Source organism: Micromys minutus (assembly GCF_963924665.1).
Source record: "Micromys minutus genome assembly, chromosome: 1".
Classification (NCBI taxonomy): domain Eukaryota; kingdom Metazoa; phylum Chordata; class Mammalia; order Rodentia; family Muridae; genus Micromys; species Micromys minutus.
Genome location: NC_137969.1, coordinates 229354652 through 229380742, shown reverse-complemented (window position 1 = coordinate 229380742; position 26091 = coordinate 229354652). Strand labels below are relative to the sequence as shown.

At 41.2% G+C, this 26091-nt stretch overlaps 1 protein-coding gene across 1 annotated transcript in view; it reads left to right on the top strand.

The window, feature by feature from the left end:
* Window positions 1-358: 358 nt before the first annotated feature.
* TMED10 (transmembrane p24 trafficking protein 10) overlaps window positions 359-26091 on the top strand; it is a 30861-nt gene continuing 5128 nt past the window's right edge. The window contains exons 1-3 of the mRNA XM_080917393.1: window positions 359-629; window positions 16155-16266; window positions 20694-20767. Of these exons, the coding sequence (XP_080773519.1) occupies window positions 405-629; window positions 16155-16266; window positions 20694-20767 (411 nt within the window). The 5' untranslated portion in view covers window positions 359-404. The remainder of the gene's footprint in view (window positions 630-16154; window positions 16267-20693; window positions 20768-26091) is intronic.

Genomic DNA, 26091 nt, shown 5'->3' with positions numbered 1-26091 from the left:
GGCGGGCCCAGAGAAAGGCCTTGTGGCTGTTTCTTATTGGGGCCTGGTTGCTATGGTGTCACCGATTTTAAAAACTCGCATAAACCACTTCCGGAGGCTTAAAACAATTACTTCCGCGGTTGCCCACACTTACTATGGTTCACTCAGAAGTCTTTCACCACAACAAAAATAAAACTTGTACAAAAAAAACTCCTGGAAACTCCTCTATAGCCCCTTAAACTCGTGGTTATGACATACTACAAAATCTGTTCTTCCGTTTAAAAATGAATTTGTTTTACATTCCTTTTCTGTTAGCCAATCTCCAAAATGGCGCCGACGGCCTCGCTAGGTCAGAGGCGAGTCACGTGGGTCCTCCCGGTTCCGGCGCGCTAGAGGCCCCGGGTGGTGAACGAGGCTCCGGCACCATGTCTGGTTTGTCTGGCCCACTATCCTGGCCTGGCCCTCTCCCGTCCGCCTTGCTCTTTCTTTTCCTGCTCGGCCCCAGTTCGGTCCTCGGCATCTCCTTCCATCTGCCCGTGAACTCTCGCAAGTGTCTCCGCGAGGAGATCCACAAGGACCTGCTGGTGACGGGCGCGTACGAGATCACCGACCAGTCTGGGGGCGCTGGCGGCCTGCGCACCCACCTTAAGGTGCGGCCGAGGGCAGGCGTAGTCCGAGGGAGGCCGAGGGAGGGGGGAGGCCGGCGGGCGGAGGCTGGGGCTTGGCCTGGCCTCCCCCCCCCCAACCCCATCCCTGAACGCTAAGTACGCGCGGTGGGGACCGCCCCTTCACCCGCGCGTTGGGGTTCGCGGGGCGGAGCTGCGCGCCAAAGTCGGGGCCCGTGGAAAGGCAGAGAGCCTTGGCGGACATAAAGTCTAGAGACCTGGGGCTGTTTCGGGCTGTCATCAGGGTCCTGTGTCAGTGAAGTCTCAGGAATCGAGCAATAACGTGATTTTCCTGAGAAATGTTTAGAGGATCAGTGGGGTTTGACATCATAAGATACCTCAACACCGACAGAATAGAGCAGATAGTAACGTGGTCCGTGACTAATAAAATTTGTTATTAAGCATCTGAAGCGTCACTTCCTGTGCCACATAAGGTTGTACGTTTAGTTCAAACACTACCTTATGGAGCACTTGGCTACCATTGGCCTCGTTATATAAACACAGAAACTGAGGCTCAAATAGACTGAACAGTCGTTGGAGATGGAATTGGCCATTTAAGTGTATTGATGGAAAAGTGCAAAAATTTTCCTTTTGCTTATTTGTGACTCCTGGGATTTATTATTGATCACATATTGGTCTTTAGTCCCATCATTTAGCTACACCAGGGTCATCTGGATACATGTATGCTAACAGCTACTTTACTTAATGCCTGTGTGGTCCTAGTTTTCAGTGGAATTTTGCTTGACCAGATTTTTGAGTTGTTACTAGTTGAGTTGGTTGAGCTCCGAATAATTGTGTTCATTCACAATAAGCACTAGTAATTTTTTTTTTTGTTTCTTTTTAACAGACGGAAAACTTCACATTCTTAAGCCAAATAGAAACAGTTTATTTAAGTTTTTTAAATTATTTATTGTTTTATACATATAAGTGTTTTGGCTGCATGGTATGTATGAGTGCCTTGTAGGTGCCTAGGGCCCATGGAGGCCAGAAGAGGGCATCAGATTTCCTAGAACTGACGTTCAAGATAGTTAGGAACCATATGGGTGCTGGGAACCCAACTTGGGTCTTCTGAAAGTGCATCCAGTGGTCTAAACCTCTGAGCATCTCTCCAGCCAGGAACACTTTTATTTTAACAAGCTCCAGTTATCTTGTTTACATTTAAAGTATTGGGCCACAGCAGTAATAATGTAACAAACTTTATTTAGGAGAGGAAAAACTGTTTTCAGGGCTATTGTTTTGTGTGCCAACTTTTTATTATCACTTTAAATATTGAACTGTCAACCAAGAAAGTGGTGTGGTCATTTTAAAGACACAGATACCTTGTTGAGGTTTGATAATGCTCTAGAGTAGAAGTAGTGCCTAGAATCAGAGAATCTGAGCAGCCAAAGAGACCTTGCTCTTCAGCATTGCTGTGTGTTTTTGAGTCCTGTGTTTGCCCGGGGCTCACTTTTGCCAGACTGACAGCATGTGCTGTATGTAGTACTCCTGAGATCTTTCTTGAAGCTTCATATGTTGTTAGTTTCCTATTTGTGTTCTAAGTAGGGTCTTCCTGAAAAGTAATCACTGTAATTATCTCTGCTAATCCTTTGTCTCCCTTATTAGGCCATTAGTAGTTTCCTAAAGGTAGGAATTGTTTTCCTGTTTATATTTTCTAGAATGTTAAGTATATCGCCTTGCTTCTAGTAAGCATTCAGTGAAAACAGGAACCATGGTCCAACCTTACTGCAGTGACTATCTGGGGGTGGGTCAGAGGCTATCAAAGGAACATCAGCAGCAGGAGATTGTGCTCATTATTATTTCACCAACACGCAGTTCCTCTCCCTTTGTCTACCAGGTCTTACTCCTAACCAGCTTAATGGGACTATTGAAATCTTAAACCCAAAAGCCAAGTAGGTAACACCTAGGAATGAATTGAGCCAGATACTAAAAAAAGCAACTGTGATAAGTGTGGTGTGACCAGCATGGTGGAGATTGTGAACTTAGAGTGAGCAGCTCTCCCTCCCCTCTTTGGTTTTAGGCCTCACTGGAAACCCAAGTTGGCCTGGAACCTTCTATCCTCTTACCTTAGCCTTGTAAATGCAGGGGTTACAGCTGTGTGCAGCGTACTTGCTCGTGATGAAACTCGTCTTGCAAACATGTGGGCCCTTTTGTCCCATCTAACCAGATGTGAAATAAAAAGTACAAATTATGTCAAAGTCCTAAGTTTTATCACCAACCCAAGTTGCTTTGGGCAGTGTTTTATTTCATTGTTATGGAGAATCCATTTGCATGTGTTACACAGATTTTGCAATATTCAGATCCATACTTGTTTAATCTTCACCCTTCTTTTATTATTTTCTGTTAAATTGTCTCAATTCCAGGAAACACCCAGTATTAGTATTTTGGTTCAGCTCACATCAGCTTGAATCTCCTAAAAAATAGGTGCATGACTACTGTGTTTTATGGCCATATAACATCCTTTCAGAAATCACAGGGAGCTAGGTACAGTTGCATATGTCTGTAATCCTGAGGAGACTGAGGTAGGAGGGTTAGGTGAGTCTAGGCTGAGCTACATAGTGAAAACCAGGTGAGGGAAGATCACTGAAGCCTGTGTGAGAGCTGTCTGGTTTAACACGTTCAGACCCCTCTCTCAAAACAAAACACATGGAATCCCATAATGATTCCCTGATGTCATGCGATAATACCCAAAACATTTAAGATTTCACCACTCATGGACTGGTGGGATGTAAAGACTTATCATTAAGCATGAGTTCAACTCCTCTAACCCACACAGTGATAGAGAGAATCAACTCTCAAAAGTTGTCCTGTAAACTTCTACAAGTATACATCTGCATAATGTGCACACGCCCAATAAATTATAACAAAAGAATTTTAATTTCCCATTTGTTTGAAAAAGACTTATGTAAAATTAGTGTGCTGGGGCCAGAGGTGGCTTAGCATTAAGAACAAACACTACGCTTATGGAGGAGCTCAGGTTCCTCTAACCTGTATCTGACAGCCCACACCTCCCGCCACATATTTCTTGTAAAAGGAGTAAAGAATAAATATGTAATCAAATTTCATTTCATCTTTTTGCTAAGAATACTTGATAGCTGGTGCTGATTGGGCCTGTATGGGGCTTATTGATAGAGAACACTTCCTCATGTTCCAGACACTGGGTTTGAACCCAGTCCTGACAGAAGTCTGCTTACCTCACAATAGCACTCAACACTTCATGTGGAATCAAGAAACAAGATGGTATTTTCCATGTCCCTCTGATCTGCTATAAATTTCATAAGTTCAAATATACTTTAGGGTCCTACTGATTCCCTATAAAAAGATGCAACCAAATTTAATAGTCAGTGGTTTACTATGTAGAGTAGAATTAAAGGAGAGGAAGGCAGGGGCAAGCCAGAAGAAGAGATTTTTTTGGTTTTAATTTTTCTCAGACAGAGTTTCTCTGTAGCTCTGGCTGTCTTAGAACTCACTCTGTAGACTAAGCTGGCCTTGAACTCAGAGATCTGCCTGCCTCTTCCTAAGTATTGGCATTAAAGGTGTGCTACCACTGTGAAGCTGAGATATTTTTTATTACTATTAATTTTAAAGGCAGGGTCTCATTCTATATCTCTGGCTGTCCTGGAACTCAGTGAGTAGATCAGGTTGGCCTCACACTAAAAGATTTGCTTGCTTTTGTCTCCTGACTGCTGGGATTAACTTTTTTTTACAAAACAGTCTTGTAGCACAAGCTGCACTCAGCCTCTCAAATGCTGTGACCGTAAGGCATGAGCACCATGTCTGCACAGACACTGCCTGCTGATTGAGCATTTATTTTGAAATGGAGAGAAAATGTTTTTATTTGTACTATGACTATCAATACAGTATTTTGTCCATATGACAAGATACTGCTCTGTTTTTCTGTGATTTTAAAAAAGACCATCCGATTACCCTAAACTTATAATTCACATAAGTAGATTCGAACACCATGCTGAACAATGTGAAGAGATACATGTAATACAGTTTCCAGGTTTTTAGGAAATGATTATATTTCGAGAACATTCCTGCACTGTAGAGGGAAAACAATAGCATATTTGTTGCTTATTTCTCAGAAACAGCTGCTCTTTTATCAGTCACTACCATGTGAATCCTTACCTGGGCTCACCTTTTTCTGTTAGTGAAAATGTGGCTCTTAAATTGATATTTATAATGTTACTGTTATCAGTGGATTAAAGATTAAAAACAGACCAGTAACTTGTTGGTTTGCTATAGAAAGTCAACTAGTACATTAACATAGGATCACATCACAGTCTAGTTTCTTTCTGTATTACATACAAGTCTAGCTTTTACTTGAGCCCTGACCTTGTATTTCTTTCTTCATAAAAGTTAAAGGATGGTGTTTCTTCATTGAACTTTTCCACAGTGACCAATTGTCTACAGCTTGGGTCTTCTAACTCATCTAGAAAAGGGGACTGCTTAGATTTTGAAATCAGTGATAGCTTCTGAAGACAGAGTCTCGCTTTTAGGAAGTAGAACAAATTATAAAAGTAACCTGGAGGGGTGCTGTGACTTTGTCAGTTGCTGACTGGTGGTTGAAGCTAAGTCACTGCCCCCAGATTCATATGCAGCCTGCAGCCTAGACAGTAGGGCCCTCTGTGAAATCATCCAGCTGGACACAGACCAGAATTTGGGCCCCCAGACTAGCCTCAGACTTGAGGGAGGTTGATGTCATCTGCTTTATCCTGTGCCCCAACTTCATTGTTCAACGTAATGTGTGGGAAATCAAGGGACTGGTTGTTAAAAGAGAACAGGGCTTTGTTTGTGCCTAAAGGGGTCATGCTGGAGGTTTTTACCGTAAATAACTCTGGAACAGTATGAAAAAAAACATTTGATCTGGCTTCACCCCCACAGAAGTGTTAGGGCAGCAACTGGTCCTTCATTCTCATCTTCTCCCTCCCTCTCCCTCTCTCCCTCTCTCTCCTTTCCTCTCTTCTTCCCTGCTCTCCACCCCCACCAGTCAAGCCTGACTATTTATTGCCTGTGGTAAGTTAATGTGCAAATGCTGATAGAAGTAGGGAGAGAGCATCTGCCTGCTATCCCACCAGTGCTTGGAAGTTTCCATTTCTGCATCTCAGCAGTTGTACAGAAACCCCATCCTTGATCATATCTGCTTAAGCAGAATGGGCATACTATGCCATGTCATTGATGAGTTGGGTGGGGAATTTAAAAGAATTTAGTGTTGAATGCTGCTTGCTGTGTAAGTTTGGCTTTGTTCTCAGTATAATATATATGATCTTCTGACTTCTGATATACAGTTGATAGGCTTTGTATTTGTTCTTGACTGAAAAATCAGAGTAAGGGCTAGAGAGACGGCTAAGTGAATATGGTGAGTTAGCCTATTGCTTTCAGAGGACTTGAGTTTCGTTCCTAGTACCCCACTGTGTGGTTTACAACCACCTGTAATTGTAGTTCTGGAGAAACCTCTACCTCCACACAGACATACATAATTAAAAACAAAAATAAATTTTACAAAAGAAAAGAGAGATCAGTAAATTCTGTCAGTGTTCTTCATTTTTAAGATACAGTGGTTAAATGTTTCTTTGTGCAGGAAGTTGAACTGGATCATCTAAAACACTTTACCTAACTGCCTCCCCCTCCCAACTTAAAACAGTAGCCTAGACTATGCTCAGACTCGCTATGTAGCTGAAGATAACTCTTCTTTTCTTCCTGTTTCCCAAATGTTGGAATTGTAGGTATAGATTACTACCCCTGGCTCTGCACATGCCTCTGTGTGTGTGGGGGGGGAGTGTGATCTGTCTGTCTGTCTGCCTGCCTGCCTGCCTGCCTGCCTGCTTGCTTTGGTACTCACTGTAGTCTGAGGTTGGTCTCAAAATTGATCATCTGCCTCACAAGTGCAGAATTAGAATTACAGGCATGAACCAGTAGACCTACCTTCCTGTTGGATTGTTCTCATAATTTATTTCTTATCAGATTAAAACCCACATTTCAGAAATGCTGGAGCTCAGCTTGGATTCCTCGCTGTGTTGGGTAGGGTTTCTATTGTGATAAAACACATGACCAAAAGCAGCTTGGTCTTACATGTAGTTCAGGAAGCCAGGGCAGGAACATAGAGGCAGAAACTGAAACAGCTCATGGTGGAATGGGGCTCATTGGCATGTTCTTCATGGCTTGCTCAGTTTGTTTTCTTTATATTATCCAGACCCACCTGCCCAGGGTTAGCAATGCTCCCATTGAGCTCAGTCACTGATCAAGAAAAGGCCCTACAGGCTCACCCACAGGCCAGGCTGTTGCAGGCATTTTCTCAATTGAGGTTCCCTCTTAAGACTCTAGTTCCAGCATATACTCTCCCTTTCTACCATCTAAAGCATGGAATACCTGCTCCACTAGGCTTTTGTACCCTACAGTTTCCAGGACCCTGCTGTTTCCCTGAAGATGGACCTAGTTGTTTGTATTCCCATGCAGTGACGAAGCAAGGCATTAGAAATTCTGTTTCATATCGTACCCCAGCTTTCCTTTGGTTTGGATAACATAGCACACTACTGTGCGTGTCCTAATACAGTTCGGCCGGAAGTATGAGGACCGCCTGATGGGTTGAGTCTGAATTAAGACTCACAGACATGTGTGAGTCCTTCTGACAGCAACATTTTACTGAGTGCTAGTGTGGCCGACACTGTTCCAGGCCTTGACCCTCCTTAGTTATCCGATGAAGTATACACACCTATGTCCTCCTTACTTTGTGAATAAAGCACAGAAGTTAAGGAACATGTCTAAGGCTTTACAACCAGTAAGTGATGTGACTGTGATTTGAGCATAGACTGGAGAGTCAGACTCTAGAACCCTCCATCATTTTTCTTCTCTTTGTTTATTATTTTGGGTTTTTTGTTTGTTTTTATTTTTGTTTTGAAAGCAAGTTTAACATAGCCTGTCTGGCCTTGAATTCTAAGTAGCTTAGAATGGCTTTGAACACCTTCCTGAACACATCCTCTCTTGTTTTCCCAAGTGCTGAGATTGCTGGCACTAGCTGTTGTGCCCATCTTAGAATCTCTCCTCTTTTTTAAAACAAAAAAATTATTTTATTTTACATGTATGGGTGTTTTGATTGTATGTATATCCAGTTTTGGTTTTTGGATTTTTTTAAGACAAGGGTTTCTCCATGTAACCTGACTGTCCTGGACCTCACTCTGTAGACCAGGCTGGCCTTGAATTCGAAGATCCATCTGCCTCTCCCTGCAGAACACTGGAATCAAAGGCGTGCGCCATCACTGACTGGCTTGAATGTATATCATTATACCCCATTCATGTCTGGTCCCCAGAGAGGCCAAAAACCTTGGATCTCCTGAGACTACAATCACTAATGATTGTGAGCTATTGTGTGGGTCTTGGAATTGAACTGGGGTGCTCTGCAAGAGCAACAAGTGCTCTTAACTGCTGAGCCATCTCTCCAGCCCAGAAGCTTTCATCTTAACTGATATCCTGTATTGTCTCTCAAAAAAAAAAAAAAAAAAAAGGAAAGAAAAAAGAAAGTTGACGTCATTGTTGAGAATATTTTTATTGGGTACTAGAGCTCATAGGCAGGACTCACAGGTTGGTGGTTGTCCTTAACTTCTTTTACTCAGTATTATGTCATGGCTGACCGTGGCAAGAGGAAAGAGTAGAGGTAGGAGTCAGCTTGAGGGGAATTCACACTACTACTAAATTTATTTTAAATGGTTTTTAAGATTATTTTAATGCGTATGAGTGTTGCTTTTATGTCTGTGTACCATGTGTGAACCTTTTGTCCACAGAAACCAGAAGAGGGTGTTGGATCACTGAAACTGGAGTTAGAGGGGTTGTTAGCCACTGTGTGGGCACTGAGAACCAAACCCTGGTCCTCTGGAAAAGCAGTCAGTCCTTCTAATTGCTGAGCCACCTCTCCAGCCCTAGGATGGCTCCTAATGGGTTGATCAGATAGTTTCCTCATGATAAAACTGGGTTCGTGTGTATAGAGTGGGAGACTGCAGAAGTCAAATGTCATTCTTAACCACATATCAGCGTGACTTGTCGAAGATCATCTGTCTGAATTGGTGTTTGTCAGGCTTCTCCACTGTAGCTCTTTTTACATTGTGCTCTTTGGGATGAAGTCATTTAGCACAGTCAGCCCACACATAAGGAGTGGTGAGTTAGATTCACTTCCTAGAGGGTGTGGTATTAGTCTTCTGACAGAGATTTGTCTCTTCTTCAGTTATTTGTTTAGCCATAAATTACCTGTATGGAGTCATAGATACTGTGTACTTGAGATTACAATTCATTAATACTTTTTCTTGATGATCAAGTTGTTTTCAGCTTTCCTGTGCAGAGTAAGTCTCCTTGGGCTTTCACATACTCCCATCCTGGGGGCGTTGCTTTTGAGGGCTTCCTCACTTTCTGGCACTATAAGATATCTGATCTGTATATTTTCAGAGTGGTCCTAGGACCCAGGGTTTCTATTTCTCCAAGGAACCCCATTTTGTTTTTTGGATTGTCTCTTAGAATAGGATAGTAGTGTTAATAAGTTTTTTTTTTTTTTCTGATGCCCTTCCCCCAACAGAACAGATGTAACATGTAACAGATGATCCCGCCTTTTCGATTTTAGAGCAAGACCAGTGTTCTGTGAGCAGGAATGGGCTGGGTTACAAAGAAAGTTGTGGTAAGGAGCCAGGCAGAGAGCCAGGGCTTGGGCACATTCAGGTTCCTTTAGGTCCTGGTGCAGTACTGTGTGAGGTAAGACCGGCATCAGTATAGGCGGCCAGGTCATTGTGCATCCATCCTTGTGAACTCTGTTTGTGTCATTAGCAGACTGTGGTTAAAAATAACAGGCACCTGAGATAAATATGTGGGCTTTCATCAGTAAACAAATCATATGTAACTCAGCTGGCTACTCTTCAGTCTTTGAATCTCAGTGTCAAGCAGACTTAAGGTCAAATGTACCATAAAAGGTTTCAGGCTCTTGAAACTTGTCCTGGTTCCTTCCTTCAGGTGCACAATGTTCTGGTTTGTTCCTAAGTGCTTTATTGCCCCGAACACAGCTTCTGCATTAGGCAGGGTGTTATCTTGAATGTTTGGTAATGGAATTGGTCAGCAGGCAGGTTTCTGGACCAGCTCAAGAACTTGTTCCTAGCCATTGCTTAGACTAATCCAAGAAGATAGAATTCCAGATGAGTTTATTTCCCCAGTGACCCATTTTCTCACTTAGTTGACAGGTTCAGTGTGAGCATTCACATAGTCTTGACATCAACTACTCTGCTTGTACAATTAACACCTTTTCTTCTCTTTAAGTTGTGAATTTTGGTTTGCTTTTCTTTAGAAACTGTTATCTAGAAACATAATTTTATTACTTCCTGTTCTATGATGTCATTTATGGAGCAGTTTTAGGGCTTAATATTACCTTTGTTTAATCAGAATCGAATGATAATTACTACAAGTATTTTGTTGTTTAGCCAGGCACAATGGTGCATGGTTACTGAAGGCTGTAATCCCAGCACTGGGGAGGCAGGTTCAGGAGTAGGATTCACTAGTGAGGTCAACCCAAGTTTGATGCCAGTTGAGTTCCAGCCTAACCAAGGCCACAATAGCTAATCCCTGCCTTCGAAACAACAGCAGCAGCAGACCCTAAAGACTTAGTATTCTAGTAGACAGAATCAACAGCTAGCTGTTCAGTGTGTTGCCTGAGTAATCCTGTAGTATTTAAGAAGAAAAACTAAGCACACCTTATTTATTAGAAAGCAGATGGTATGTAATCAAAATTTTTTAATTGTAGGAAAGTTAAAAACATCATTTGCAGCTGTCTTAGTGGTACATGCCTTTAATGGCAGCCCTTGGGAGGAAGAGGCAAGCAGGTTTCTGAGTTGAAGGCCAGTCTGATATACTGGGGGTGTTCCAGGACAGCCAAGGCTACACAGAGAAACCCTGTCTCAGAAAACCAAAACAAAAGGCAACATCATTTACTTGGATTATTATGGCAAGAGGCAAGAAGGTCACCACAAATTCTAGGCCACCCAGTGCTACAAGGCAAAACCCAACCTACCTAGAAAACCAATAGATAGTTCATTATTTCAGCCCATAGACTTTGTGAGCTCTGATTACTCTGAAACTGAGTTTGATTCAGTTTCCTATTCCTTATTTTGGCTACCTACTGGTTTATATAATGATGTTAGGGTTAAGGGATGTGGCCCCCTTTTTGTTGGGGGGGGTGGCGGGTTTTTTTTGTTTTTTGTTTCTTTTGACACGACATAAGAGTTCTGCTGTTAAATATCTACAGTTATTTTTACTTGGTAGAAAACTTAATTTTTTTAAGGAAAATATTAAGATCTGTTGGAATGCCAGCAGTTTGTATGAAATAGTCCAACCTGAAAGTTCAATTGCTTGGATTTTCAAGTATCTAAATATTCTTGCATGGTTAGGTTAGTGCAAGGTGATAAGGATAGAATTGTGATGTCCAAAGGAACACTAAACATTATCACACATTATTTCTGGAACTCGAATTTCATGCTGATGAAAGGTAGTGGGTTGGGGTTGGGGTGCAGGTCCCCCATGAGGTAAAAAGAAACTAGTCAGCAGTGCTAGGTCAGATACTGCTGGAGTCTGATGAAGCACGTTATTTTTCTAACACATTTAAACATAGTAAAACTTTGGGGAAGAGTTTCCACATGATCACAGCAAAGCTTTAGGTATAACAGTGTACATTAAATAAATTTTTAATAATAAAAAAAAGATGGCCCTTCCTTCAGCCTCTAGTGATGCGCTGAGTCATTGCCCTAGAAAGAACTCAACTTCTGATGGTTTTTCAGATGTCATGGGGCAGCCAGGGCTAATGGTTCTTCCTCATTGCAGTGGAACACAGTGTGGAAGGGGACATTTAAACAGAGTTCACTCTTCTAATTACAAGTTGGCAGTTTGAATTGTGGAGTCCTTTAGAGGAACACAGCTGAGTCCTTAGTTTATGTCATAAATCACCCCACGCAGCTTTGCTGCCATGTGTTAGTAAGAATTTTATGACCAACATTTAAATTCTTGTATAATCAGGAAAGGCTCCTTTCATTAAATTAAAAAAGTCATTGAAGGGCATTTTTAATATTCTAGGAGAAAGTAAGGTGATCATAATCTCTCTTCTAGGAAATAAGGTGACTAGGCAAATGTGTGCCAGATCTTGTTAAATCAAGGTGTTTGTAGTGACCTGGTCTCCAACCTTGCCTGAGCATGGAGAAGCTAAAGTCTCTGATTGTTCATTGCTATGAGTGTAACACTATTCCCTGCTGTCTTCTGGGTCTTTTACAGTTAAACACATCTTAGCAACCTACGGTTCTTCTCCCCTGAGAATTAACTAGTACCATAAGCAATAAAATCCCTATACCAAATTCACTTTTAAAAAGTCTGTGTTGTCTCAAACATCATTCATAGGAGACTAATCCAAGTTGATGTTTTCACATTGGCTTGGTTGCTACAGTCTATCTTTTAAGGTTTTTGGGGAGTTTTTTTGACTTATTTTATTTTATATGAATATTTTGTTTGCATGTATGTATGCCATATCATACGTGTGCCTGGTACCTGAGGATATCAGAAGAGGGTGTCATAGCCTCTGGAACTAGAGTTTAGGGATAGATGTGAGTTCACATGTGGGAGCTGGGAATCAAAGCCAGGTCCTCTGCAAAAGCAACAAGTGTTCTAAACTTGTAAACCACTGAGCTATTTCTTCAGTCTGCCTTCTAGAACTTTCCTTAAGAGTTGTCAGTGTGCTTTTGGGAGGCTGGCTGTAGGGAACTGAGTAATGTCTGAGTAGTGGGCTGATGCTCAAGAAAGGAAGTGGTTGTTTTGGTTTGGGGTTAATTAGTTCCGGACCTTTTTGCCATATTATATGTGTACAGTCAGGGCTATCAAGCAGTTTGTGTGTTTGCTTGCTTGTTTTTTTTTCCCCCCTTAACTGATTTTTCAGAAAAAGTAAGTATTCCCTGAACAGATACTTTACTGAATGTTTATGGGCAACTTTGCCAAGATCATTACCATGAAGCTGCCTGCTGATCTAAGGTCTGAAAGCAGATGAACAGTCCTGTATACCACTGAGAGGGCTGTCAGTTGTTTTGAATCTCTACCTCTCTTCTTCCCTTGGTTGATGTTCCTCCTTTAAGTCTCAGCACATTGACCTGTGCAGCTGCAGCTTTGGCTTTGCATTGCGCTCCATCCTTCTTTCTGGGTCTTGTTTCCGGCTTCAATTTTGGTATAATGGGTAAAATAGAAGTTGTGTATACAGTTTGGTACTTTGATATAACAAGTTAATAACCATATTTCATCACTTCATATCAAAGCCAACATACCTCAAAAGGTGTCCACCATCATTAATCATCAAGGGAGTGCAAAACAAGAAAGGAAGGAAGGAAGAAAGAGAGGCCTTCTTATTTCTTATCCTTGCCCTCATCTCGCTACCCACTGACCACAGATCTCAGTGTCTTAAATGTTTTACAAATTAATTGATGATATGAGTGGCAGAAACCTTAAACTCGTATTAACTGGTTGTCTTAGGGTTTTATTGCTATGAAGAGACGCCATAGCGGAGCACACTCTTATAAAGGGAAACATTTAGTTGGTGCTTGTCTATTGTGGCAGGAAGCATGGTAGCATTCAGGCAGATGTGCTGGAGAAGGAGCTGAGAGTCTTGATCTACAGGCAGCAAAGAGACTGAGATCCACAATGGGCAGAGCTTAAGCACAGGACACATCAAAGCCTGCCTCCAAAGTGACACACTTCAACAAGACCACATCTAATAGTGCCACTTCCCATGGGCCAAGCATACAAGCACATGGGGCCATACCTATTCAAAACCCTACACTGGTATTAGAGAATTTAGGGATTTTACTAACACATCCTTTCAATTTTATCTAATAAGTTAACTTTTTTTAAAGTATTTTTTTATTTTATTTATATGAGTGTACACTGTAGCTGTCTCCTGACACACCAGAAGAGGGCATCAGATCCCATTACAGATGGTTGTAAGCCACCATGTGGTTTCTGGGAGTTGAACTCAGGACCTCTGGAAGAGCAGTCAGTACTCTTAACCACTGAACCATCTCTCCAGCCCAAATTAATTTTCTTTAGTTTTCTTTTTTTTTTCCAAAATAAAATAGCTTTATTATTTTTGATGCTAAGTAACATATACCTTTGTAGAAAATAGAAGGACCATTTTTTTTAAAAAAGGCTGGTTTGAGTTAGATACCCAGAATCTCCCTGGCCTTACTTCTTCTACTTTGTGTTATAGCCCCTTATCAGGAATATAGGGATGGATGGATGGATGGATGGATGGATGGATGGATGGATGGATGGATGGATGGATGGGTGGATGGGTGGATGGGTGGATGGATAGGTGGGTGGGTGGATGGATAGGTGGGTGGGTAGGTAGGTAGGTAGATAGATAGATAGATAGATAGATAGATAGATAGATAGATAGATAGATAGATAGATAGATAGATAGATTAGATAGATAGATTAGATAGATAGGAGGAGAGGAAATCCTACCATTCAGAATTATTTCCTCTTAAAATGTGCTTCTACTTAACCAGTCACACTTGTCTGTAAGTTCGAGAGTTTCAGAATGACCAAGACTACTGTCTCAAAACAAAAAAGTGCTTCTACTTCCATATAAGATGGAACAAAAGAAAATATATCAATATTTTATATACCTAGTATGTAAATATTTATATAGGCATTTTGAATCATTACATATATACGGTCATTTCTTCCTTACTGTCTCTGAGCTTTTTGGAGCTTCAGCAGCTTTGTGTTGGAACAGAGTATCTGGACGGTCACAGCCTCTGCAGTTCCTACCTATCAGGACCCTTGTGGAGAAGGTCCTGTGAAGATGTTGCTGGTTAGGTTGACTTTGTAGTTTGGGTCTGGATTTGATATGCTTCTAAAGACACCAACAGCTTAAGAAATAAGGTGTTTGAGGCTGGAGAGTTGTCTTAGCAGTTAAGAGCACTTACTGCTCTTTCAGAGTACCTGGGTTTAATTCCTAGCACAAAATTGGCAATTCACATCTATTTGTAACTCCAGTTTCAAAGGATCTGACACAATCTTCTTGCCTCTGTAGGCACCAGGCATACACTTAGTACACAGATATACATGCAGGCAAAACACCCCCATACACATTAAATAATTTTTCCCCCACAAGGTCTCTCTGTGTAGTCCTTGCTGTCCTAGAATTCACTATGTAGACCAAGCTGGTCTTGAACTTAAAAGGTTTCCCTGCTGGGTTTGAAGACATGTGCCACCACACTCACCTAAGTAGGTTGGTTTTTTGTTTGTTTGTTTGTTTTGTTTTGTTTTTTGTTTTTTTTAAATAAGGTGTTTTAATTTATCCACTTAACATATATGAAGAATGTGTTGGTCCAGGTGGGACACACCTTAATTCCTGTACTCTGGAGACTGAGGCAGGTGGATCCTGTGAGTTTGAGACCTGCCTGATCTGCATAGCCAAGATTGTATAGTGAGGCCCTGTCAAATAAAGTTTTGAATCACAGTTGCTTTGGAAAATGGCTAAAATTGGTTAACTTTTATAACATACTAAATACATTTATAAATAAAAATGGCATGAATGCTTATGTGTATAAGTGCTTAAATAGGCTGTGCATATGAGCCAAACGCCCATATTCAGTACTTGCTAAGTTGAAGAGGTAAGAGGAAGAAGAACTGAAGGTCATTATCTGCTACATAACAGATTCAGGGACAGCCTAGACTACACGTCAATAGAAAGGTCTGAATGTGTGCTACTAAATTTTACTTTCAAGATTTCCCCTCCAGACTGGGCATGGTGGTACATGCATTTAATTTCAGCACTTAGAGACCAGCAGATCTGAGTTCAAGGCTAGTCTCTTTATATAGTGAATTCCAGGGCTAGGTAGGAAGACTTTGTCTCTTAAACAATCCCTTTTCACCTATAAAAGAATTCCACTTTAGCAGATGACATCATCATCTTAATGAGTTAATGTCTGGAAGCTACTCCTTTAGAGTTTCACTTTGCAAAGTAGCTTCTCTTAAGTAAGGAATGAGCATGCCCACTTGTAGCCTGGGATCTGGCCCCTTAAGTCACTGTGTCATCTCTGCTTTTCATATGGTCACTTCATCTATTCTTCTAGGTGGTCCTTTAATAATGGAGCAGTTGAATGTTTGAAGGACTGCTATGCTCCACCAAGAAACAAAGCATCATTTGTAAATGACAAAGATGCCTTTTTGAAGAGAAAGTGGTAAACCTACCATGTCTAAGACTCATTTTTTTTTACTTTTAGTTGACTGTGTGTATGTGTGTGTCTCTGTGTATATATGTGGGGTATATGTGGGTGTGTTTGTGTTCAGGTGCTTGAGGAGAGAGGCTTAGGATCCCCTTGAAGCTGGAATTACAGCAACATCCTCAACCCCTGGCCATCTTTTTATGTTATATCTGTCTCCCCAGTTTCTATAATCGCCCTTCCTCGGAGTTCTTTAATAAGTAACTGTTCTTTGTTTCTTCTTTAGATCACAGATTCTGCTGGCCATATTCTGTATGCCAAAGAGGATGCAACTAAGGGGAAGTTTGCCTTTACCACAGAAGACTATGACATGTTTGAAGTGTGTTTTGAGAGCAAGGGTAAGTAATCACAATGTCTCCCTGTGTTAAGCCTCTTTAGCTCTCAGAGCTGCCTGCTACAGGAGGCACTTGGTTTCTAGTTTCATCTGGTTCCTGTTTATTCTGATGCAGAGATGAATGCCTTGTAGCCTTTGATGCATCTTTAAGATTGTGTGTATAGAATAAAGGGTTGATGACATGTAGCTCAGAGGATTTTTTGTGTAGGGGAACCTCCTGTGTGGTACTGTGATAGTGTGAAAGCATAATGTACATTTATTCTACCGTCTTGTGTGCTGTGTGTGGTAAGTTATCTGTGTAGGTTCCTCATCTGCAAACTGTTCCCATGGCAGACACTGGTAATGAGGGAGGCTCTGCCTGTGCAGTGGCCAGGGCCTCTGGAGCTGGAGAAATCTTGACTGCTTTCCATTAGTTTTACTGTGAACCTAAATCTGCTCTAATAGAATCTGTAAAGGCTAATTAATTAACTAATTAATTAATTAAAGGTTATCCACTGATAATTGGATACTAGCCTCAGCAAGCTCTGAATACCCAAGAAACAATTCACAGACCATATGAAGCTCAAAAAAAAAGGCCAAAAAGTGGAAGCCTTTCTTAGAAAAAAAGTGTATAGTACCCTCTCAGAGTGGGGTACACCTAGACCTTAAATTATTTATAACTCAAGAGCTAAGAAGATAGCCTTGTGACAATTTTTGGTATTTAAAAATCATTATGTTTAATCTTTACACACCAAGAAAACTTCTGTGTTATATTTTTTTACATGTACTTTATGCTCATTGTAACTAGTAAGATTTCAATGCATACTGTCAAACCTTTAAAAAAATTAAGTACTGACAAAAAATATATTCATATAGTTTTATGCCAAAATGCTTTTAAAAATCTGTACATGTATCTGTTTTTTTTTTTAAATAAAATTGTAAGAGGAAAAAAGAAATGCAGGGACCTGCTTGTATAGAACTAGTATTGTAATTTTGTGACAATAAAAATATTATTTTTCCTTAAAATCATTATGAGATACAGAAATAAACAGATTAAAACAGGGGGAAAAAAAGGTTATCTATTTGCCAGGCAAATGTAGAGAGAGAGAGAGATGTTACTAGAAAGGTTGTGTTGTTGTTTGTTTGTAAGGCCTTCAAATTAGCCAAGGAACTGGGATAACTATTCTGCACAAGAAATTGTATAGTTAATACTCAGGTCAGCCAGAGGCCCATGGCTTTGAAGTTTCCTGGGGTTTGGGAAATGTTACAGCTTGTGCTGTGACACAGAGATGAAGACTGCAGTAGACAGAGAGGTATGCACAAGGACCTGGGGTAGTACCGTGCACCTACAATCCCAGCACTCGGGAAACTGAGGCCATCCTGGCCTACAGTGTGAGAGCATCTTTTAAAACATATTTAAAAAGTTAAAAACAAAACAATAATAAGAGAAAAAAGGTAGGGTTTTGTTGTCTATTTTTTGCCATAGTGCAAATTGAACCCAGGGCCTTGTATCTTCTGGGTGGTACTCTGTTAAAGAAATATATTCCTAGACCAAGAAAGAGAGGATCTGACCGCTTAGACCAAGAAGACTAAAAGCTAATTTAAGCTTACTTCACTATATGGTCCAGGCTGGTCTTGAACTCCCAGTCCTTCTGCCCTTACCTCCTGAGTGCTGGATAGATATGCCGTAACTCCTCCACCCATCAAGGTTAGGGATGGAACCCAGAGTCCAGGTCATGGGAGGCAAGTTCTTTACCACTGAGCTATAACCTAACTCAGGTAGCTTTCAGCTGCTATGATAAAATACTAATCAAAACCACTCTGAGGAGGAAAGGGTTTATTTCATTTACAGCTTTGGTCCATCATAAAGGGAAGCCAGGGCAGGAACTGAAGCAGAAGCCATGCAGGACTGATGCTCACGGATTTGCTCTCCATGGCTTGTTCAGCCTGCATTTTTATACCACCAGGAACACTTGCCCAGGGGTGACACCACCCACGTGTGCCCTCCCACATCATTAATTAATGGAGAAAATGCCTGAGACCTACCTAGAGATAATCCAATGGAGGCATTTTCTCAATTGAGGCTTCTCTTCCCAGATTACTATATCTTGTGTCAAGTTGAGAAAACACTAACCAGGACATCACCCTCTCAGGTTTTATTTATTTATTTACTTATTTATTTATAGAATTTATTTTATGTATGTATGTATGTGTACCATACGCATACTTGTTGCCTGAGCAGGCCATAAAAGGTCATAGGATCCCCTGGAATTAAGTTAAGAGTGGTTGTTTTAATGCCATGTGGGTACTCAGAACCAAACCCAAGCCCTGTGCAGGAGCAACAAGTACTCTTAACTACTGATCCATCTTTCCCACTTCTAAATGAAGAAGCATCACATTTATGGGTATTGTCACTTTCAGAGTACACATGGGATTTGGGCACAGAGGCTATCCTGGCTGCCTTGACTGTAGACTTATTGGCTCAGAAAGCACCTGTGGAAGCCTTGTTTTGAGTTCGAAGAGTTATTTAGTTTGGGATGTTTCTTGGTTTTGTTTGTTTCTTAGAGTATTTAAAATTTTTGCATGGGTATATGGTTGCACCTGTGTGTGTGTGCCCTGAACATTTGTATATGTGAGTGCAGGGACCTGTGTGCTGCAGCACATGTGTGATCGGAAAACAACCCACTGCAGGTCTTGGTCCTTGCTTCTGCCTTTGTTGCTGAGAACATAGGCTAGTGGTCTGAGAGCTCCAAGGCTTTCTTGACTTGACCTTTAGTCCCATTCCATAGGAGCAATAGAATTACAGGCATGCACTACCATGTCTGGATTTTACATGTCTGTCTTATTCTGGAGATACTCAGGTCTTCATGTTTACACAGCATCTCACTCTGTTCCTAATCTCACCGATAGTGTTTTTTCTCTTGCTTTCAAGTTGATCTTTCTAGTCACTCCAAAAGTTGTTCTTTATTGTCATGTAAACATACTCAGCCTTGCATATTTGGCTTATGCCTACAGTTCTAGCACTTGGGAAGTGAAGGCAGGAGAATCATGAGATCACAGTCAGATTTAGTAGCTACATAGTGAATTGTAGGCTAGCCCGGATTACATGAGACCCTATGTTAAAAGGTAGGAAAGAGGCTAGAGAGATGGCATATTTGTTAAGTGTTTCCTACTCTCCCAGAGGAACAGAGTTGCGTTCCTAGCACCATTTATACACCAGCTCCAGAGGATCTGACCTGCTCTTCTGGCTCCCACATTCGACATGTACACACTCAGCTCAGACTCAGTGTTCCACATTCAATTACAGCTGGAGTTAAAATGTGTGTGTGTGTGTGTGCGCGCGCGCGCGCACGCGCTCGAGCACATGTGTGCATGTGTTGTCTGTCGTCCGTCTTACGTTACCATCAGAGCACTTGAAGGCAGACAGACCTTGGAAAGTCTCGCTGGTGCAGTTCTAGCTCCATCAGGACTGTTTGAGTGGACTTCCACCAGTTTCAGAATCTCTGCTGTGTCTCAGGCAGCAAAGGGTACAGTAACATTTCCTTTGGCTAATGACATTAAGAAAGCCCAGTGCTTAATCGACATTAGATTTGCCTAAGGCTTCTAATTTCATGCAGGCAGTTTTTAATTCTATAAATAGTAAAACCCAGGAAATTGTGAACCATTTTCTGGAGATTTTTGAGTCTGCCTTTTTCCTGTTTAGAATCTTAATTCAGATGGGCTGAATCAGATAAGTTGCTACATTGCTTTGGCCTTTTATCCCAAATAGACATTTTCCTTCTAAGAATCATTCCTGAGAGTTATATATACTCGACCTATACATTTGACTTTTGTTTTTATCTTTATTTATTTGTTTTTTGAGCTTTTCTCTCAAATGCTTAGTGGGAATATCCCTAAAATGTTCTATTCACCTACTAAGATAGGCCTTGCCTTGATCAAAATGTTTGAATCAAAGTCAAATATTAGATAAAGCTTATACTTTCAATGCTGAGGTTTGCTCTAAGCAATCTAATTCTAGCATGTGCAGTAGCCCTGAGACCACCTCAGAATCTGGTAGGCACTGCTGGTGAGGTGTAGAGACGGTGCCCATTCTGTGCCGCTGTGCATGCCACACTCAGCTTCCGGCTGCTGTCATTTGAGTTTCTCTTAGTGCAGCGAGGCTGTGAATTTTCTTTTTTCTAGTCTGCCCCCTGTACCAGTTACTGTCTCTTGTGTCCTGCTCAAGATGTTTGCCAGCAGCATGCCCTGTTTGCTTTCCAGCAGCCAGCACAGATGGAGGCTTTGTCTGTAGTGTTGGTGATTTTAGCCAGGACTTTGCTGTTGAATGGTGGGGCGGAGTTACGACTGTTTCCTTCTATTGAGCAGATAGGGGTTGGGGAGAGAGAGGGTGGGTGTGTGATTTCCCGGAATTTTAAGTATTCTGCACAATGAATCTTTTGATTTCTTTCTCAGGAACAGGGCGGATACCTGACCAACTCGTGATTCTAGACATGAAGCATGGAGTAGAGGCGAAAAATTATGAAGAGGTATGTGCTTCAGACAGGAGGGAGTCGTGCTGGGAGGCTTATCTGACCTAATCAGGCCAGTGGCCACACTTGGCCCACAGGTTGTGGTTTTCTCAGCAGTCATGTGACAGCCAGCAATGGTCCTAGTGATACAAAAGGTTGTATTAACAGATGAACAGTAATTCTGGCTGTGTTTATAACCAATGAACTGAAGCAGCTGTCTGTACAGATGTATGTTGGTATAGTAGAGAGTTTAATCATGCCATTAGCACTGGGGCAGAACACACACACACACACACACACACACACACACACACACACAAACACACACAAATTTTAAAATGAATTCAGGCAAAAGAAAGTTTTTTGGTTTTTTTTGTTTTTTAATTCCCAAAATCACCCTCTCACACACAACACACACACTTAAACCAACAAGTGGGTGTGTATCTTAGGGCTTAGACTCAAACACTAGTCTTGAACAGCTGTGCTTTTTTTTTTTTTTTTTTTTTTTTTTTGAGAACCAGTAGCCAAAAACTGACTTCCAGTTAAATTAAGGAAGAAGGCAGGGCTGCACAAAGAGTTGCAAGAGAGAAGGGATAGTAACAATAAGTAGAGGGGCTGGAGCGGATGCTCAGTGTGTAAGAGCACTGGCTGTTCTTCTAGAGGATCTGGGTTCAATTCCCAGCAACCACATGGCAGCTCCCAACTGTCTATAATTCCAGCTTCAAGAGATCCAGCATCCTCACACAGACACATATGGAAGAAAACACCAATTCATATAAAATAAAAATAAACTATTTTTAAAAGTGAGTAGATTTGAAGGAGGTTCTTGGGGTACGCACCTGTGATCCCAGTGCTTGAGAGGTAGAGGTACAAGGATCACAGTGTGAGGCCAGTCTTGCCTACTTGGCAAGTTCTAGGTCAACCTGGACTATATTGCAAGATCCTGACCCAAAGAAAGACACATTTTATTCTGGTAGGAATTATTACAGAATAATGGAAATAGATGTTTGGTGTATCCTAACTATATGAAGAAAAGGTGCTTAAAGTTATTTAGAAGAATTTGAAAAATGATGAACAGACATTGCCCTGTCAAGATTTTAGGAGGAAAATGTCCTAAAATGGAAGCCGATAGGAAGTGGTTGGCTGTGCGTCAGGAAGTGGTAGCACAGCGACTGTAAGTCCACAGAGTTCTCTTTCTTTCTTGCTCAAGTGTTCAGGGTTTCTCTGTGTAGTACTGGGTGTCCTGGAACTCATTCTGCAGGTCAAGTTGGCCTGGAACTCACAGGGATCCACCAGCCTCTGTTTCCCAAGTTTTGGATTAAAGGTTATACCACTACCACCCAGAAAAAGTGAAATCTTAACTCTTCAAGATTCTGAAGAATCTTGTTAACTGTTACAACATGTTAAACTTTTTATGAGATATAAAATACTAGGAAAAGATTTTACTTTTTGAGAAATTGTGTGTGTGTGTGTTTTGACTACACCCCCCACTCTCCTTGTTCTGATGCCCCCAGACCTTCTCAGACATGTCCCCCGAGCCTTGGAGTGTTGGAAATATAGCTCTTTTGAATGACAAAAATAGGTACAGTGTTTGCAGTGTGTCATTGCAGCTGCTTTTTCTACCCTTGGATAATTCTATGAAACAGAGACATTGCTTCCTACTGTATAACTTGTAACTTTTTTCTGTCATTAAGTATGTATTAAATTACGGGGTACCTGAAGCCCTGTTAAACTGAAAACATAGCATATTTTCCCCAAAACAATGGTGTCACTTTGACTTTTGTAAAGAGTGGTGTGTGTGTACCATCGTACCACATCGCACAGGAACCAAAATTTCTGGCATTTCCAGTATCCCTAGGTGTTACTAACACTGGGAAAGGGTTTTATCTTTTCTGACCTTCTGCTTAATATAAGAGGGGAATCCCTAGAGGAAAGGAACTACATCGCTTCCTTTGCCTGCTTCCTGCTTCGGATGTCTGGCGTATCCTAAGCTTTTTACGCACATGATTACAACACAGCTCTAAGGTTCTGCTTCCTGATCACGAACTCTTCCCCACCACTTTCTTTAATGATCTCCCTCCTCCCAGGTCCCAACACCAGCACAGATTGAGGCAAAAGCAGAGTAGCTATGACAGGCCAAAATCAGTCAGTTTTGGGGTCTGTGGCTAATCTCCTAGACTCTTTGGACCTTGCTTAGAAATAGCTGTGACTTGTCCCAGGCTAATAACTCCTATGCTGAGATAAGGACAACAGAAACATTTTGTTCTCTAGTTGGTTAATTGCCAGAGAGCACTGAGCATATTTAGGGTTTTTGAGACATTTAATTTTAAGCTCTGGAGATAATGGAGACCCTTTATCCCAAAAGGATTTGAACTATTTCACATCAAGAAGGCATCATATTTCTTTAATTTTCTTCACATCCAACATCTCAAGAATGTGGACTCAGTTCCAAAATCCTCTGTTGTCCTATAAAATTCAGTAATGCTTGATTGTTTGAGACAGAACCTCATCATATAGCCCAAGCTGGCCTGGAACTCAACTATGCAGGCCCCCTAGCTAAGTTCAAACCATCATTTGTTTTAATATGTCTGATTATTTTAGCTTGTCTAAGGTCTTAGGACTGCCAGCCTGTATCACCACACTCAGCCTAATCACTGTCTTAATAGTGGGACATAGTAACACAATAGCCTGTTTGAAATGTTATGAGGGACTTAGTAAAATTGCTATATAGTGTTAATATAGAGTATTTTATATCTGGGAGACAGAACACTGGCTATAATGTAAAGAGAAAGAGTACTCTGTACACAGAAGTCGATATTTGGTCCCTTGTGTTTTAAGGACTTCTGCTACTGCCTTGCCTCTGCAAGAGTTATGGCAGTATCTCTTAGATTCAGTATATGAATCTAGCCTTTTTGTTTTCTAATTTTTTTTTTAAAAGCAGCTTGTTCTTTTGTCAAGTAGAGTAGCTGTTTACAGGGATAGATTCCCTAATTGTGTAACTGGGGGGGGGGGGGGGGGACAAAGGCAGTTTGTGCCCTAACTTCTGACTGTGCATGACCTTTCTTCCTGTAGATGTCCGCACTTTCAACATAAGGAAGTCCTGTTTTAGCTAGATTCTGTTAGTCTGCCATTCTATCAGTAGGTGCCCCAAACACAGTTGAGGCCACAGCTAAAGAATTTCCAAATGTTCTGGTTCTCTGAATGCTGTAGGAAGGAGGAAGGCACTTGAACCTAGGGTTTTGCCTCCTTTCTCTGAGCCATCCTGGACATTGCCAGTGAGAGCTCTCAAGTTCAGTGCCTGAGATTGGCACTGTTCTATGAACCCAGCTCAGACAGCCTCTTGGTTGGCTTCCTGAACTGGTGGGAACAGGCTTGTGATTTGTGCACCTCCCCTGTGCCTGGGAATTGGTCCTTGAATCTTGTTCTTAATCTTGTGTTAGACTTCATGCCCCTTGCATTTATTGTTTAGCCTATGGAGCTTATGGGAACTGATGGCTTTTTGAGGCAGGCCATGAAGGTAGCAGATTACTGTGACTGCAGCAGGAGGCTTTTTCCATGAATCTTGAAGCTGTTGAGCTTACTAAGTTTTAGTTTTTCGCTTGCAACTTAGTGATCTTCTCAGTACCTGTCCAGATACATCTGGGAACTCTCTGAATGCAAGTTATTATCAGAGTGGCAGACATAGATCCATTTTAGGAAAAGCTTAATTTATTGATGCTCTGAAGGTACATAGTCAGGGAAAGGCCACATGGCTTTAGTTTTTTTTCTAAGCAATATGAATTAGTCATGTTAAAGTGGTAAATATTGTGGGATTTTGGGCTTTATGGAGAAGAGAGGCAGAGTTCCCTTCAAACATAAAGCACGTGCTTAAGGAGCCACAGTACTTGAGAAAGCTGGCTCCTTTGAAGCCAGTGCTGCATGTTAGGTAATCTCTTGGAGCTGGACTCAAGATACAAGTCAGAACTATAATGAATGAATGGGGCAGCGTATGAGTGCTGATTGTACCAGTCATAGCTTCAGGGTTGGGAGAGAGGTGTCATAGACGGGGTGACAGGAGAGTCTTCATAGTTAGCACTTGAAGGTAAGTAGGATTGGGTAGAAAGACATAGTATGCTTCTGAACTCAAGGATTATGTTCTTTAGTTTTGTCGTATAGCCCATATTTTCTGTCTTGATGCTAAATAAATGCCTGAGCCTGGGTAGAGATTCAAGAGACCATCTTAGTCTAGTCTGGTCTGCCACTGAAAATTATAGTCTGCTACTAAAAAGTTTGAGTGACTGTGGAATGCTTAGTTTCCTTCTCTGTAAAATGATGGACTCATAAAATGAGTACCTAGTTCCTCTAATACGCTGATTATTTAATGGCTACATGAATATATCAGGAGAGTCGCACTGCACCCCCTACTGGAATATTTGTTTCACATTGTCATGGTCTGCCTTTATCAAGCTTTTTTGGTGTGTGGGGGGCTTATTTTCAGCCTTAGGGGGAATAAAGCAGAGTACTGGTCTGTCTTCATGAAACATACAAGCTGGTGTTCTTCTAGAACTTGGAGCATTAAGTCAGGCATTTAGACAATCAGAACAGCTGTTAGGGTGGTGGTAGATTTTTGTTTCCTTTCAAATTTTACTTGCAGCACTGGGGATCAAACCCAAGGCTTTGTGCATGCTAGTGAAGCTTGGGCCCAGCCATGAGATTTTGCTTTTTATATTTGAACTGACTATGCATAGAGACTGATGTTTAGTCCTGGGCAAGGGTCTTCTGGAGAGCACACGTGGAATTTCTTTTAAAGGGTTATGCTTTTGCCTACAAACGTGAGAGTAGTAGCAGTGGGAAAACTGGAAAGTTCTCAAACTTTACTAGTCTGAGAAATTTAACCAGACCCCTCTGACCTAGTATAATTGTTCACCTTTAATTCATCCATTTGTTTGTTTGTTTAAGGTCTTATGTAGCTTACCTAGGCTCTCCTCAGATTTATTGTATGGTAGTCAAGGCTGCCCTAGAGCCTCAGATCCTCCTGATTTACCTCCCAAATGCATGCGTGCGTGTGTGTGTGTGTGTGTGTGTGTGTGTGTTTTCTCACTCTATAACCCAGGCCAGCCTCATTGACAACAATCCTTAGCATGTGTGTGTGTGTGTGTGTGTGTGTATGTATGTATGTATGTATGTATGTATGTATGTATGTATGTGTACATATGGCAAATATATAAATATTTAATTATATATATATATATATATATATATATATATATATATATATATATATATATATATATATATACACACATATACATATATATTTCTAGCTGGCAGAGCACAACCCAGTTTCACTTCCAGTTCCTTTT